The 13,768-nt window shown below is 43.8% G+C and overlaps 1 protein-coding gene across 1 annotated transcript; it reads right to left on the bottom strand.

Moving 5' to 3' along the window:
- Positions 1 to 365: 365 nt before the first annotated feature.
- nucks1a (nuclear casein kinase and cyclin-dependent kinase substrate 1a) lies at positions 366 to 10,674 on the bottom strand. Its single transcript, XM_037491098.2, has 8 exons — positions 10,364 to 10,674; positions 7,151 to 7,200; positions 5,720 to 5,810; positions 4,986 to 5,032; positions 4,731 to 4,892; positions 3,711 to 3,860; positions 3,184 to 3,336; positions 366 to 2,721 (listed from the first exon to the last, which is right to left on the bottom strand). Exons 1-8 carry the CDS (start codon positions 10,378 to 10,380, stop codon positions 2,465 to 2,467), a joined length of 927 nt encoding a protein of 308 aa, XP_037346995.1. The 5' UTR covers positions 10,381 to 10,674; the 3' UTR covers positions 366 to 2,464.
- Positions 10,675 to 13,768: the final 3,094 nt, after the last annotated feature.

The raw sequence follows: 13,768 nt of genomic DNA, 5'->3' as shown, positions 1-13,768 counted from the left end.
ATAATATGTCTCCTTTCACTGTACTACAGAAGACCATACATTTGTTTAGTGAGATAAATTTTCATACCATATGATCTTTTGGCAAGCAGAGGAGTTCCTCTGGTCACAAATAAGTTTGAGTAGTAATAGCTGCAACAATGTACAATTCCTCTCATTGTTGGACTCATGGACAATAACAAACACAGGTGTCTTTCTTTTATTGATCGCAACCTTTATCCTAGATGAAACCTAGTGCCTACATGAACAATTTTTGTCCAGAAGTCTGGCGGTTACGCTAATAAAAAGATGGCAGAGAACAATGCAGAGCAACATTGAAGTCATGTTGCACAGAGCGCAATGTCACAAAACAAGTAGCTAAAGCCGTATAAAAAGTAAGTTGCCTTTATTAGAAGCTGGAAAACCAAGACATCGACATTGTTGTTGGTAATACGCGGTTTCTTTTTTGTAAGACGAAAATATTGCCAAGACCGGCATCATCATCGCGTAGCACTTTCTTCCCACAACATGCAAAATATTAGCGTTCATCTCCTCGCTTCTCCTCTTGGTCTAGTGTAACAATCACAACTTGACTTACATTAACATTGCCAGTACAACGGAAGGTAGAAGATTAAAAAAAACACATCAAAAACAGAATTCTTTGAACAGATGAAGGAGAAATTCACAGCCTTGTGCCATGTGCCTCCTGTGGGATGATGGAGAGGAACCTCTTTGAAGACCTCAGCGCCGCCACCTGCAGGCCGGTATCTCATACTACTCCAACAGAGCTCCCTGAGCTGTACACTATTTCTAATTCATTTCCAATCATATTAAATTGACATCATGGATTTGGTGGCAGTTCAGGACCTGGACGTAGAAAAACCCACTAAGCTGCTAAGGACAGTTGTAGAAGAATCAAATGTGCTTCTGCATCATGGTGCACACGCAGGATGGATTTGCAGCCAAAGGACGAATCGTGAGTTTCTACTAAATAATGCATATAAGAAGTTCCACGGTCACAATAGCAGCTTTGTCTTTTTTTTTTTCTTCTTTATTTTTGGACTTCAAAAAAGTATTTATCAAAAACATAAATAGAAAAAAGGGACATAGTCACGAGTTGTGCACCTGATCACCGAGTCACTAGTTTTGAGATCGTTTATGGCTTTGGGTGGTGCTTATCAGAGTTGCTGCGGAGCCACATACCGTACGCTGAACCCAATGAAAACCAAGTTACACATCGACAACCGGAGGCTCAGCTGCCTGCTGGATTTCTGTGTTGCGGGGAGAGGGGGGGGGGGCTTAACGGACCATGGTAAATAAAAGGCAGAACAGATTACATATGGTCAACTTTTTTTCTTTAAAATCAAGATACATTTTATTTTTCTTAAAAAACAAACATTACAAAAAAAATCTGAATAGAGAATTAAAACAATGAACTGACAGGAAAAAAAACATTCATTTTTTTTCCTCGAGCTCTCAAAAACAAAACAAAAAAAGGAAACCAAAGAAACATCTCTTCCTGCATTTCTTCAAAATAAAAAAAGATTTAGGGGTGCCTGGCACAAGGGGTTGAATGCTGAGAAGATGCTGTAACCATGCAGGGAGGTAGGGGGGGGCCGTGTGTTTCTGAGGTGGGGGGGGGGGTGTTGCTTCACGTAGAAATGGCGCGTTGTTAAGAAAGCCTGACATACAGCATCTGAAATGGTTTAACGCAGGCAGCAGATGTGCCCAGAGAGAAAATAAAAACAAAGCCAGACCCTCTTTACAAGCATACAAATTCATAATACAAGTACATAAAAACACACACATTCCGGCTGGAAACGTGCGATGGTGGTGGCTCGCCAGTCCGCCAGGCCACACAGCACGCCGGCAAACGGTTCCAACATATGCACGAGGCAGCGGCACAACGACAGCTCAGCACCAAGAAGGCTGCGGACGAGCGGGGACCTCGGAACTTTAATTAAAGTTAAACGGAAAAGAACCGGTTTTAAAATAACCTTGGAGCCAACGCGTTCCAACGGGCTCCTGGTTTAAAAAGCACACGGTACCAAAGAGAGGTAAAAGGCTTAAAGCTTCGCTCGTGGGATACTGAGAGCCCCCCGGGCGACACCCCCGGTGGTCACACTCCTCAGTACAGTACACAGAGAAAACAAACAAACGAGAAGGGAAGTGGTTTTGTTCACTCAGGACGGATGCTCACCAGCACTGAGCTGTGGGGGAAGAATGCAGAATGTGAATGAAAACGGGGAGGGGGAGGGGGGGTGTGTGTCTCCTTACCTACACCATGTGATTACTCAGCACAATGTTTTGGTTGGAGGGGAGCAAAAACCGGGAGGGGGAGGGGGGTGAGCACACCAAGTCCAAACCATTGAGCCAGGCCACCAGGAGAGGAAAACAAAACGAGAGATATTCTAAACGCAGAGCAACGGAAGAAAGCAAAAAGGTTTGAGAAGAGACGTGGAGGATGGGCTTCAGCGGGTTCCATCCTCTAGTCTTCTCCAGAGGGCGCCTCCTCTTCTGAGCCGTCCTCCTCCTCTTCGTCCTCCTCCTCCTCGTCTCCGCCCGCGGCCTCCTTCGTCGTCTTGGGGGCGGGGGAGGTCTCCTTCTTCTCTGCCGCCGCCTCCTCTTCCTCCTCCTCTAGGGGACTCTCGGGGTCCTCCTCTTCCTCTTCTTTGGGCGAGCTCTTCTCCGGGGCCTTGGCGCTAGAGCGCCCCTTCCCCTTCCCCTTCATTGGGCTGGGCGTCACTGCAGCGGAGGAAAGAGACTTGTTCAGTGGTTGAATTGCTTCAATAAGTTTCCACGTTGTAGAACATAAAGCACCAGGCTCGGCTTCTTTCAGCCACCGTTCAGATCTGTATATTTTTCAGTAAAGCAGTGCAGCTAAAATCAAAATTTATTTAGAAGTAGCATCAAAATATACAAAAAGTATCCAAAAGCACACCCAGTAAGCAGAATGGCACCTTTATGATTCTACTATTAATACTGTAGGCTTTTATATTTAGAGAATTATTGAAGAATGAATGTCATCCTCACTTATACATACATGCGCAGGTCCTGTAAAAAACTTGATGTCGGCTACATCATGGCCTCAGATTGATGTCCACCAGGCTGGTTGCATGAGGTCATGATTCAGAACCACTAAGCTAATGGTCTTGAATTATTGACATAACATGAACGTATCCATATTATCCCCAGGAGGCCGCTCACCTGTGGCCTTTAGTCGGGGCTTGGGGCTTTTCTTCTCTTTCTTGTCCGGTCGCCCCCGTCGGATCACCTTCTTGCCCCTCTTCTTGGAGCGGCCGTAGTCGCTGTCGTCGTCGTCCTCCACCGTGAAGTCTTCGTCGCTGCCGGACTCGTCAGCTGGAAACGAGAACAGAGGACGTGTTAATCACAGGTGCCCGGCTAACTAAGCTAAGCTAAAATACTAGCTCGGGTCAAATGTAATACGTAGAATAAATGATCATACAAATCAGGCTGGGGGCAGTTTGATTTTCTTGAACTGCAGCAAACTAAGTCTGGCCTCCACACATGGTGTGATGAACCCTTTATAACCACGGCCTTTTATTTGTGCCCAGAAGTCTAAACTGATCGGCTTAAGATCACGTACGGTAATAATTAGGGTTGGGTAACATTGGCCTTCTGTAGACGCAGATTAGCGTCACATCAAAGACGTTTTATTGTGAAGATCATCATCATCATTTGCATCGAGCATGCAAAGAGGCGGCTGTACGTACGGTCGTTGTAGGGCTCCTCTTGGTCTTCGTGCTCCTCGTCCTCGCTGCCTCCGTCGCCCAGCAGGATCTCTCTCTGTTTGGACACGGCCTTGGAGGCCGCCTGGCGCACTGTGCGCTTTCGACTCACTTCCTTCTCGTCGTCACTGTCATCTGCACAAACGACAAACACGGGACCGGGTTAAAGGCTGAGCTGAACATTTATTACCAAAAGTTAATTTCTTTGTGAATCTGGATCGATAATAGTCTATCATTAACAATTCGAATTATTGCGATGGCTTTATTTGGAAATTATATATATATTTGTAATGCGTACATATTCTCTGGGCGAGGAGCCGATCATCATTTCACAGAAAACAATGTGAAATTGCCTGAGGGAACAGATTCATTCATTTGATGGCTGATAAGGAAGTATTAAGTTATTTGGGGGATTTTTCTGTAATAAGGATGTTATTTTGACCACCAGCTTTTCGACTGATTGATCAATCACACCTTTGACTCACAGCGAGAACTCAAAACACAACGACTCAATGCGTCTTATCCAGCTGGGGATTGTGGGAGGGATTCACAGCGTAAGGGAGAGCACATCCGTCAACGAGTTGTTCAAGACCGTTATGCATGTAAAGACCAAGAACCACCTCCGTCTGCCTGGCCTTTTTAACAGCCTGGATCAGTGCGCGACATCAAACATCATCGGTAGAGACCTGTAACTCAGGTGTATTGTGTGTAAAGCAGGTCATCACAAGCAGATGTAGCACAGCTATCTGGTTTTCTCTGATATGTGAATCTCAAAGCAAGCAGAGTGGGGTTCAGTTGCATCTAGTGGTGGAGTTACAGATTGTAACCGACTGAACACGGCTGTTTTCCATGGCCCAATCCAATGTATTATCCAATGTAAGTATTTAAGAAAGTATTTAATTAACATTTTAAAAAGCATCACCTCAATATGTAGAGCAAGGGTGTCAAGACTCATTTCCGGTTCGGGCCAGACCATTTAAGTTATAGGGAGGGGTGGAGAATTACCTGCAGGCCGTTTTCTCTTCGGCCCTCTCTTGGCGGGCTTCTCCACCTTGGCTTTCTTTGCCTTTTTCCCTTTCTTTTCTTCGTAGTCACTTCCACCGTCTTCTTCCTCCTCCTCCTCCTCCTCTCCAAAGTCGTTGTCCTCCTCATCGCTGCCAAAATCGTCTGCAGAGGTGACAGTGAGGGGGGTGGGGGGGGTGAACCCTGGTTTCAAAGTGCCTCAGCCAAACGTTCGTCCACAAATCAGACTCAACTTACCGGCTGATTCATTTTTGGGTTTGGTGAGCTTCTCATCAGACTCCTCACTAGAACAAAAACACAAACATCTTAGCAAGTAGAGAACCCAAAGAACAAAATATTCAAATAACAACACATCTCTTTTTCTATGCGGCCTGCAGGATTTACTAGAACACACATTTGTTCACATGCGTCCGAGTAGTTCACTTGATCCCTATCCGGCAGGTGCATAAAGACCCAGATGCCATAAATCATTGAGGGACTCTGCAGTTAGCATGCCAATAGCAGGAATGTCTATGACAGCTTCGTTTATACTCTTCGGCAAACTCAACTCGCCACGACTTCATCGACCTCATTAATGCTAATAAAGCAAAGACAATCACACCCAGCAACAGATTGAGTCCACGTTGGGTCGTTGGGTTCGAGAGGGCAGCCTCTGTTTTCCTGCGTGCCACGACGCAAGTGGCAACTGGGGGGTGAGGGGGTTGGTGTAGTAGTTGGGCAAATGGTTAAAAAATAATTTAAAAAAAGATAGATCACATCATTTCATTTCCCCCCGTTATGATGGTAGGGGAACCCACGTCTAGGCGGCTAATTCTCACAAGGGCAAATCTCAGTTTAACTTCTTTTTGAGTTCATTGTTATTAAGTGAAGATCTTTTGTTTTTCCCGGCACTGCAATACTTTAAACTAGTCCCCTGAAGACAATAAATGAGCCATGAGGAAAAAGGTTACCGGTCAGCGCCATGGACTCACCTGTCCTCCTGAGAGTTCTTTGAGCGCTTGTGCTTGGGCTCACGAGGGGGTGCACGCACCTTCTTGGGCTTATTCTCGCCATACTCTTCATCTGTAGAAAGAGGACAAGATTTATTTCCCTGGCATGAAGCCACACACAAAGCCCAGATCCTGTTTACCGATGGCCACACAGACCCATTTGTACTGCTCAATGTTTGTAGTTATTCTACGATTCATACGGCTATGCCTTAATTGTATGCTAATGCTAGATTTTAGACTTTACGTGTGATTTTCAAAAATCTACGAGAGAAAATGTTTTGAGTAACGCTTCCATGCGACTTAATGAATGTAGACACTCATCATTTTTCTTTTCCCATTGGTTTTACTGTGTTTAACGAGAGAAAAATAGCTCTGTTGAACAGAGTAGGGCTGGAACATGAAGAGCGTCTCTGCACACGTCAACAATAATATGATCGTCAGCATTGTGACAGTCGGTGGTACCGGATGAAAATCAAAGCAGGGTTTCCTCTACCATTTCATTACAATGGCACCAACAGAATTATCAAAAGCTGTAAACACTGCAACGATCAAAAAGATCAAATTGGTGTTCAACCCAGCAGGTTAGTGATCTGTGGTTAGCTGGAAGCTACCAGTGGCCGGTGCAGTCCTAATTTGGCTCAATAATAAAGCGAATATGTCATTCACGGATGCTGCTTTATCATGTGTTCAAGTTGCATTCGGTCAAAATGATTATTACACAAAAGACAAACTAACGTCACGGTCTCCTGACCTGGACAGTTTTTAGCTACCTATGCGGTAAAACTATTGATAAAAATAATTGCGTAATGTTTCGTTATTTTTAAGTAGGCGTTAGCTCCTTACCGTTCGAGCCAAATACAACGTTGGTTTGTGTCGGCAAAATTACTATCGGTGCTGACAACATATCCGGGAACCCAATTCAGGCCTTTCACAATAAAATATCCCTCTTCAACACCTCCATAGAGGGGAATAAAAGCTCTTTCATCATCGCTCCTGCATTGCCCTTCTGTCGCCCGAGTGAGTCTTACTACTTTCTCTTGGCAAAGTAACTTTCCTGCAGTAGTTAGACATGTAAATCATATATATATAGATTTAGATATATATGTATATTCACAAGATTGAGATTCGTTGACATGTATGAATAGACATCACTTACGTTTCCCGAGCCAGTAAAAACAAAAAGAAGAAAAGGACCGGAAACAGCGTCAAATTACAAGTAATGCTAATATTTGCTTTTGCTGTCCGTGTCAAGAACGCTATCTGGAACTGATGTGTTCAATCGTGATCTTTGGTTTTCTGTCCAGGATTCCCCCCCTTACGTTGTAAACCTAGAGGCAACGCTAATGGCAGGGGAAACACTGACAATGTAAAATATAGGAGGACGACTCGCATGCACTCAAACGCATCTCTCACCTGCATCATCAGACTCGTTGAATTGTGAGTAGTTCACCACTTTCCTGTTCCTGTGAAGAAGAATACAGATGAAAAATCACATTACGTTTGACAAGGACCAAGTTACTTACTACTGCCATCGTTGGATAGTAGACAAGCAAATATGGGCTACATAGATGCGAGGAGTCATTTAGCCACAATTCAACAGCAGCAAGGCAGGAGTTTATGAACGACCACTCTAGGGCTGCAAAAACGAATTTATCTATTATAATAGTCGACAATGAATGTCATTATTGATTTGTTGTGTTGCTCAATTATTAGTTACGCCCCTGATTGCGTCAAAGATGTTTGAGTATATATAAAAAGTTGAGTTGTGCGTCTGTGAGTGAGAGCAGCGTTCCACAACCGCTCGCCTCATGGCAAAAAAAAACAACAACACCTTGGGTGACGCTTGGGAAATATGTCAAGAGTGACAATCGCATGTAATTGGGAGAGAATCTGGAAAAATGTTTAGTTTAGTTGTTCTGACAGCTTAGGTCCCTTTAAACAAAACAAACTTGGCAGATGTAAAGCACACATACAGCACCCCCCCCCCCCCTAAAAAGTGTGTAAGTTCCATGCATGGCAGTTACACGCGTGCGAGAATAGGTCTGTGTGGCGCTTGCACCAGCAAACGGACATAAACCCAAGCCCCCCCCACCCCACTCCTGGCAAAACCATTTGCCCCACTACTACCCCCTGAAGTTCTAGACCTGGGAGAAACACTCACAAGTGTATGTTGCTTATGTCCATTTTTAAACAAGTATTACAACCGGTTATGTGCACTTCAATTAATTAAAAAAAACTAGACACTAGTCAGCCTTCTAAAGTTTCCCAGCACAATCTGGCAAAGCGGGGGGAAGCCTCGGGTGACACACTAGCGTAACCAGGTAACACCTCTTGAAGACGCATTGGTGCGAGGTTAAAACCACTAATACATGCCTTGCATTTGTGAATACCTTTAAAACCCAATCTACAGTGTTTGAGGTACAACACAAACCTGTAAAATACACTCAAGAGTTGTAGCCAATTAATGACCAGAGAATAAATAAAACTGCTTCCTTCTCATGTGGGAAAAATTGATGCTTTGTTGTAAATAAAGACCTAAAAACTTTGAATAGTCGGTTTCAACAACTCAAGACATTTGAGGACGGCCCTTTTGGCAGTAAAAAAGGGACAACTTCTTACATTTATACAAAAGAAAATAATTTACACAATGATAGATAATAGAAAATTCATTAACAGATCATTAACTGAAGCTCATTATATTGAAACTGGGGAAATCCAACCAACAAGTCAGTCGGAAAACGATTAACCTGATCGATTATCACCAACTGTTGGTTAGTCGATTGTTTAAACCTGAAATTCAAAATATAAGATTCAATAACTTAATACCACCCCCCCCACTAAGTCACTGCCACATTTAAACGACTGCTCCGGCTGCAGAAGAAGAGCTGGCGCTGTGGGCCAACTTGAGGAATGAACTACATTCACATAAAAATGTCAAATTTTCACCTCTGAAAAGGTGGAGGGTCAATTTAGGGCTAGTCAAGTAATCTGGAAGGGGTTGGACATTGGGACATTTATTATTAGTAAGACAACCAGAAATGTTGCCATTGCTGAAATGTTTATTTTATTAATACCATACGTAATATTGCATATTTCTGCATGAGCCTTTCCAGTCAAATCCTATACATAATTTCAAAAGGAGCATATCCAGCATCCTGTCTACATAGACGTTAAGGCTAGTTAAGGCAACTGGACATTACCCTAAAGTGTTGTAACCATCAGGTTCAACAAGTGTAGGCTATTACACATTTGTGGAGACAATCCATAAAGTCTTGACATTTATCTTTGTAAGATTCTTTGATTTGCTCATCCACAGGTATCTGAATCTGAAAGTGATTTGTGCTTAAATCAAAGTTGCCTTAGTATTGGATCATTGGCCCTGATGGCTTCGCCCACTGAGGGAGCCATTTTCCCCCCAGATTTTGGCCTTCTCACATGACCTACTTCTACATCCAATATTGTTAAAAAATATCAAAAATGACCTCTGTGGGGAGTGTTTGTGTGTACCCGGGATTTTTTTTAGGATGAAAAAATATTTGATGATGTAACCTTAGTTGTATTAGTTTGAGATATCAAAGGGGAGGGTCCTTCTGCTTTAAGTGGTCCCAAATGCATTAATAACATTGAGAGCACATTAATTACGCCGCATTCCCCCCTTCCCAAATAAATGCAGCTCCTGAAAGCTCATCTAATTCCCCCCAAAAGCTCGATTCACTTAAAGAACCAAAGAGTTTCCTCTTTTAAAAAGCCACCAATGATTCAACGAGATTACAAATTCCCGCGAGATTTCATTACGAGAGCGTAAAACGACTCCGATTCAAGTTAAAGGACGTATTTAATTTGTATGAAAAGGGGCCTGGAAATACCTCACGCATTACAACGTCGTTAGGGGGGAGGTTACATTAGTTCTGCGCCGTCCTCTTACATCAGCCGGCGGCAATGATTTAATGCCAGGACTGAAAGTGTGGACTCGCTGTGCTACACGACGTTCTCACTGACCAACACACCTCCTCATCTCGAGCCGACGAAAATGTCCTTAATGTGTAATAGGCGGTCTACGGTATCGACTAACCAAGTCTTCGCGGCAACCAGATCAAATCCTGAGGCCAGACACCACCTCCTCCGGCCCCTTTCTTTCCTTTCCCCCACCCGATATTCGTTGTTGGTGAGTGGAGGGGGGTGTTGGCGTTTTAGGAGCCTCCCCTGGATGAATGGGGTCGCCATATTCTTATTCTCAAGCCAGAGAGGGAAAAAATAGTATCAAGCCTGGCGTAAGAGTCGTAAAGAGACGTAGCTAAATCATACCGCCAATTTTCCCCTCCGTTTGGCCTACATAGCGGCCAACAAAGCACATCATGGATTCTTAAAAAAAAACAGGAGAGACACGACACAGCGTGTTTCTCAACATGACATGGCGAACCATCCAAACCGCCGGGGTCCATGTTACACGCGAGCAGCGGACCACACGCGCACTAAATCCCATTATTTTTTCATGAAATAAACACGTTCGCAGCTCATTCAAATACACGCAGCATGGTCGAGGCGTGCGCGTTACCAGCGGAGCCTGCCAGCGCCGTGTCCGCAACGAGCAGTACGCAGAGCGGAGGACATATTTCGCACACCTACCTCACTGGTCTTGACATTTTGCAGGAATACTGTAGAGGTTAGGGGTGTAAGAAAGAAGGGGGGAGGAGAAGCAGCACGGGCAAAGAATATATATATTGGTTCCCGCTCTGCAAAACACCGACGGGAGCGAGCTTGGCGCACAACTCCGCCGACCGAGCTAGCGCGTGAAAATAAAACTACGGGGGCGTCTCGTCCGCCGAACGCAAATGTTATTTAAATTATTTTTTTTACCCTCAGCTACTCAAAATGGTGAATAAAACAAACTGAAACTGCAGCTCGTGTGCAACCAAACATCGTGGCCTCGAGGGGTGGGTTCCTGGAGGACAAGCCCCGCCCGACCCTGTGCACCGCGGCCATCCACTCCTCTCATTGGCCGATTTGAACGACGACCGCGCTTTGCATTGGCTGCTTTGGCTGCACGTTAGAACGATCTTAGCATTTTGTTCCCCCGCCTCCGTTATAGCAGGCTCGGTTGATGCCTCACTGTTAAGAAAACAAAAAGAGGCCCTTAGGTTGGATGCAAACATTTAATCCTGTGACTACAAAGCAACATTTATTAATTACTGCTTTGTGCACAGTCATCCTATGTATGGAATTATCATAAATGTTTCAGTAATCAGGTTAACTGTGGTTTTGCTGCTGCTTAAGCTAACCCCGATCAGCCCACCTGGCTGCACGCTGCAACATGAGATGCAGGTAGAAGACAGTTGCATAGCATTACAAGCTGTAAAGTCTCCAAATGACACTCTTCATCACTCTCTTCATTTTGGTGATAAGAGTTCATACAATCAAGTTGGCTTCACAAACTCATCTTGTGTTCGCTGCCGGAAGGGTAAAACTAAAGAGCAAGTTTTTGAACATGATAATTCATACAAAGTACTGTATTAGAAAACCTTGTGATTGACCCAGAGTCTTTTGGCTTGGAAATGCTTGATACTTTCCCCTCTGAAACTCAACAATCAAAAGTGGGCTGTGCACAAATTTCAAATTTGCAAGTTTGTTACTTTCCCTTCCTTTCCCGAATCAACAAAGACTGTTGATCATAAGCACGTCAATGCTTAATTGCTTCGATCTTTTTAAAAGGTTTATTTTGGATTTTCAACACAACAGAACTATGCTTAACATTTAAAAAAAAACATAATAAATAATCCAAACAGTAATTTTAGTATCAATAGTATAGAACAGTTTATACTCTTTGAGGGAGTATAAATTCTAACCTTTACAAACGTGCATATCTACACCGACAAATTCTATACACACAACGATCATCATCAACATACAAACCCGCACAGCATACACCCATTCTTCCCACATGAATATACTTTTACAAGGACTCTGAGGATTGAGAATTGAATGGGGAGAGGATTGAACAGCTAAATTAAATACAATTAAATCATATATAAAGTAAGGTTGACATTCATATCAAAGAGGCGTTTGTAAGTTGGCTTAGCGATGGTTTTCCTCCCAGTTCAGCTCAGTTTAGTTACCACAACCCCTCTCAGGTGTCATTACATAAGCATCGAGGGATGATGTAACGCAGGTCCATCTTCTTGTAAAGGTATCTATTGTCATTTGTAAATTTGCAGTCATTTTTTCCACTGTGTGAATCTGTCTGATGGTCTGTCTCTGTGAGTTATGGTTGGTGGTTTTTCCATTCTTCCAGATCACACTTATCACTTTCCTAGCAATCATTATTTATAAGATATACCTCAGATTGATGTCTTATACATCCCCTTTGAATTTAATAATAATAATAATTTGGATTTTATTAAAGGGTTGTTAGCTGTGCTTTGTTCTATCTGGGTCCATCCTGTCTGCTGCTAGTTGTGCAGCCCAATAATTTAGTTTAAGATTTGTTAGGCCTCCTTCATCTTTGGGCAGATGCAACGTTCTCAGTCTTATCGCAGGTCTCTTATTCTGATGAATTTTGAGATTAGTTTACTAAACATGTAAGATAGAAAGATAGTACTGCCACGGATAGGAGCTGAAAAAAAAAGAGGAGTCATCATATTCACCGTCTCTGCTCTACCAAACCACGAGAGAGGAAGGGTTTCCCAACGTGTCATGTCATTTGTTGTTTGTTTGAATAAATGATTGTAATTGGCACAAAACAGCTGTGTGGGGCTATAGCAGTAATATTAATTCCCACTTTTCTAAATCCTTGTTAAGACCAGTGAAAGGATAGGCCTCGTTCAACTGCGTGGGCCAAATCATTCATTTCATACCCTGATACTGAGCCGTAATCGTGCAGACACTGCATTAGTACAGGACTGGAGAGAAGTAGGGGTTTTAGAGCTTTACAGTCTGATCGGGCCGTCATCAACTTGAATATGTAAATTTTTCAGTATAGCTTCTGCTGGGGGTTCGATGCCAGGCACACAGAGGGCGGCGGTGCATCTCCCCCTCACGGCCCTCTCCACCTTGAAATATTCTGAACAGTGACCGTTCACTGTGATCTTTGATCTTGAGTCTCTGTAGAATGTAGAGCGAGATGATCCAGGTAACAAATTCTTCTCCGAAGCCCATCTCTATCAATGTTTGTTCCAGGAACAACCAGTGAACTCTGTCAAATGCATCCAAGCCAAGAAGCATTGAAGGTTGTCTGTCTGTTAGGGCTATAGATTGTAAATTTAGGGCTCCTCTTACGTTCTGGGATGAATCCTGTTTGGTCTGTTTTTAATATATTTTTTGGGTTATGGTAGCCAGGATGGAGGACTAGCATAGGAGGCTGGTTCGACGATAGCCGGTTTCACCGTATGGGACCTTTTGCTTCTTTATAATTGTAATGACACTGACTGTAAAGGGAAGGTATCCCACACGATACTCTCATCAGTTACAGCTTAATTGTCGCCTCGTGTAGCTGCCAAAACAAGGTTAAATTTAAAATCAATCAATTCCTCAAGGGGAAAAACAATATCAATATGCGGCTGTGCCGGGGCAGTCTTGAGGTGGGCAATGATGGAGGGTGGAAGTAACCTTTGAGTTTCTGGATCCTTGAGTTTAGCAGGTCCACCCATCAAATAGTGGGCTGCGTGCTTCGGGCTTTGTTGGGAATTAGCATGTGTGTGTGTGTGTGTGTTTTCATGTCAAGGGAGGCTGCAGAATCCTGATCAGAGAATGACAACTTGCTAAAATACATTAAAAAAAACCCTGCATTCTCCAGCGCTCTCTCTTGCTCCTTCCACATAAGACGTACTTCATGTCTCGACGTTCCGGGATGATGCCGGAGTGGGGGAGCAGGTGTGTTGCCACGGTAACCTGGGGAAGGGACTCTCGCCTCTCTCTTCGTGGCTTCACAGTTGCCTCGCGATCATCCTTTAGTCCGAGTTGCCGCATACACCAGCCTGCAACAAAAGAGACGTCCTTGGACCGCAGACACATTTATAGACACGTTTAAAGCACACC

Source organism: Pungitius pungitius, chromosome 8 (assembly GCF_949316345.1).
Source record: "Pungitius pungitius chromosome 8, fPunPun2.1, whole genome shotgun sequence".
NCBI lineage: Eukaryota > Metazoa > Chordata > Actinopteri > Perciformes > Gasterosteidae > Pungitius > Pungitius pungitius.
This window is presented reverse-complemented; position numbering and strand designations above follow the sequence as displayed.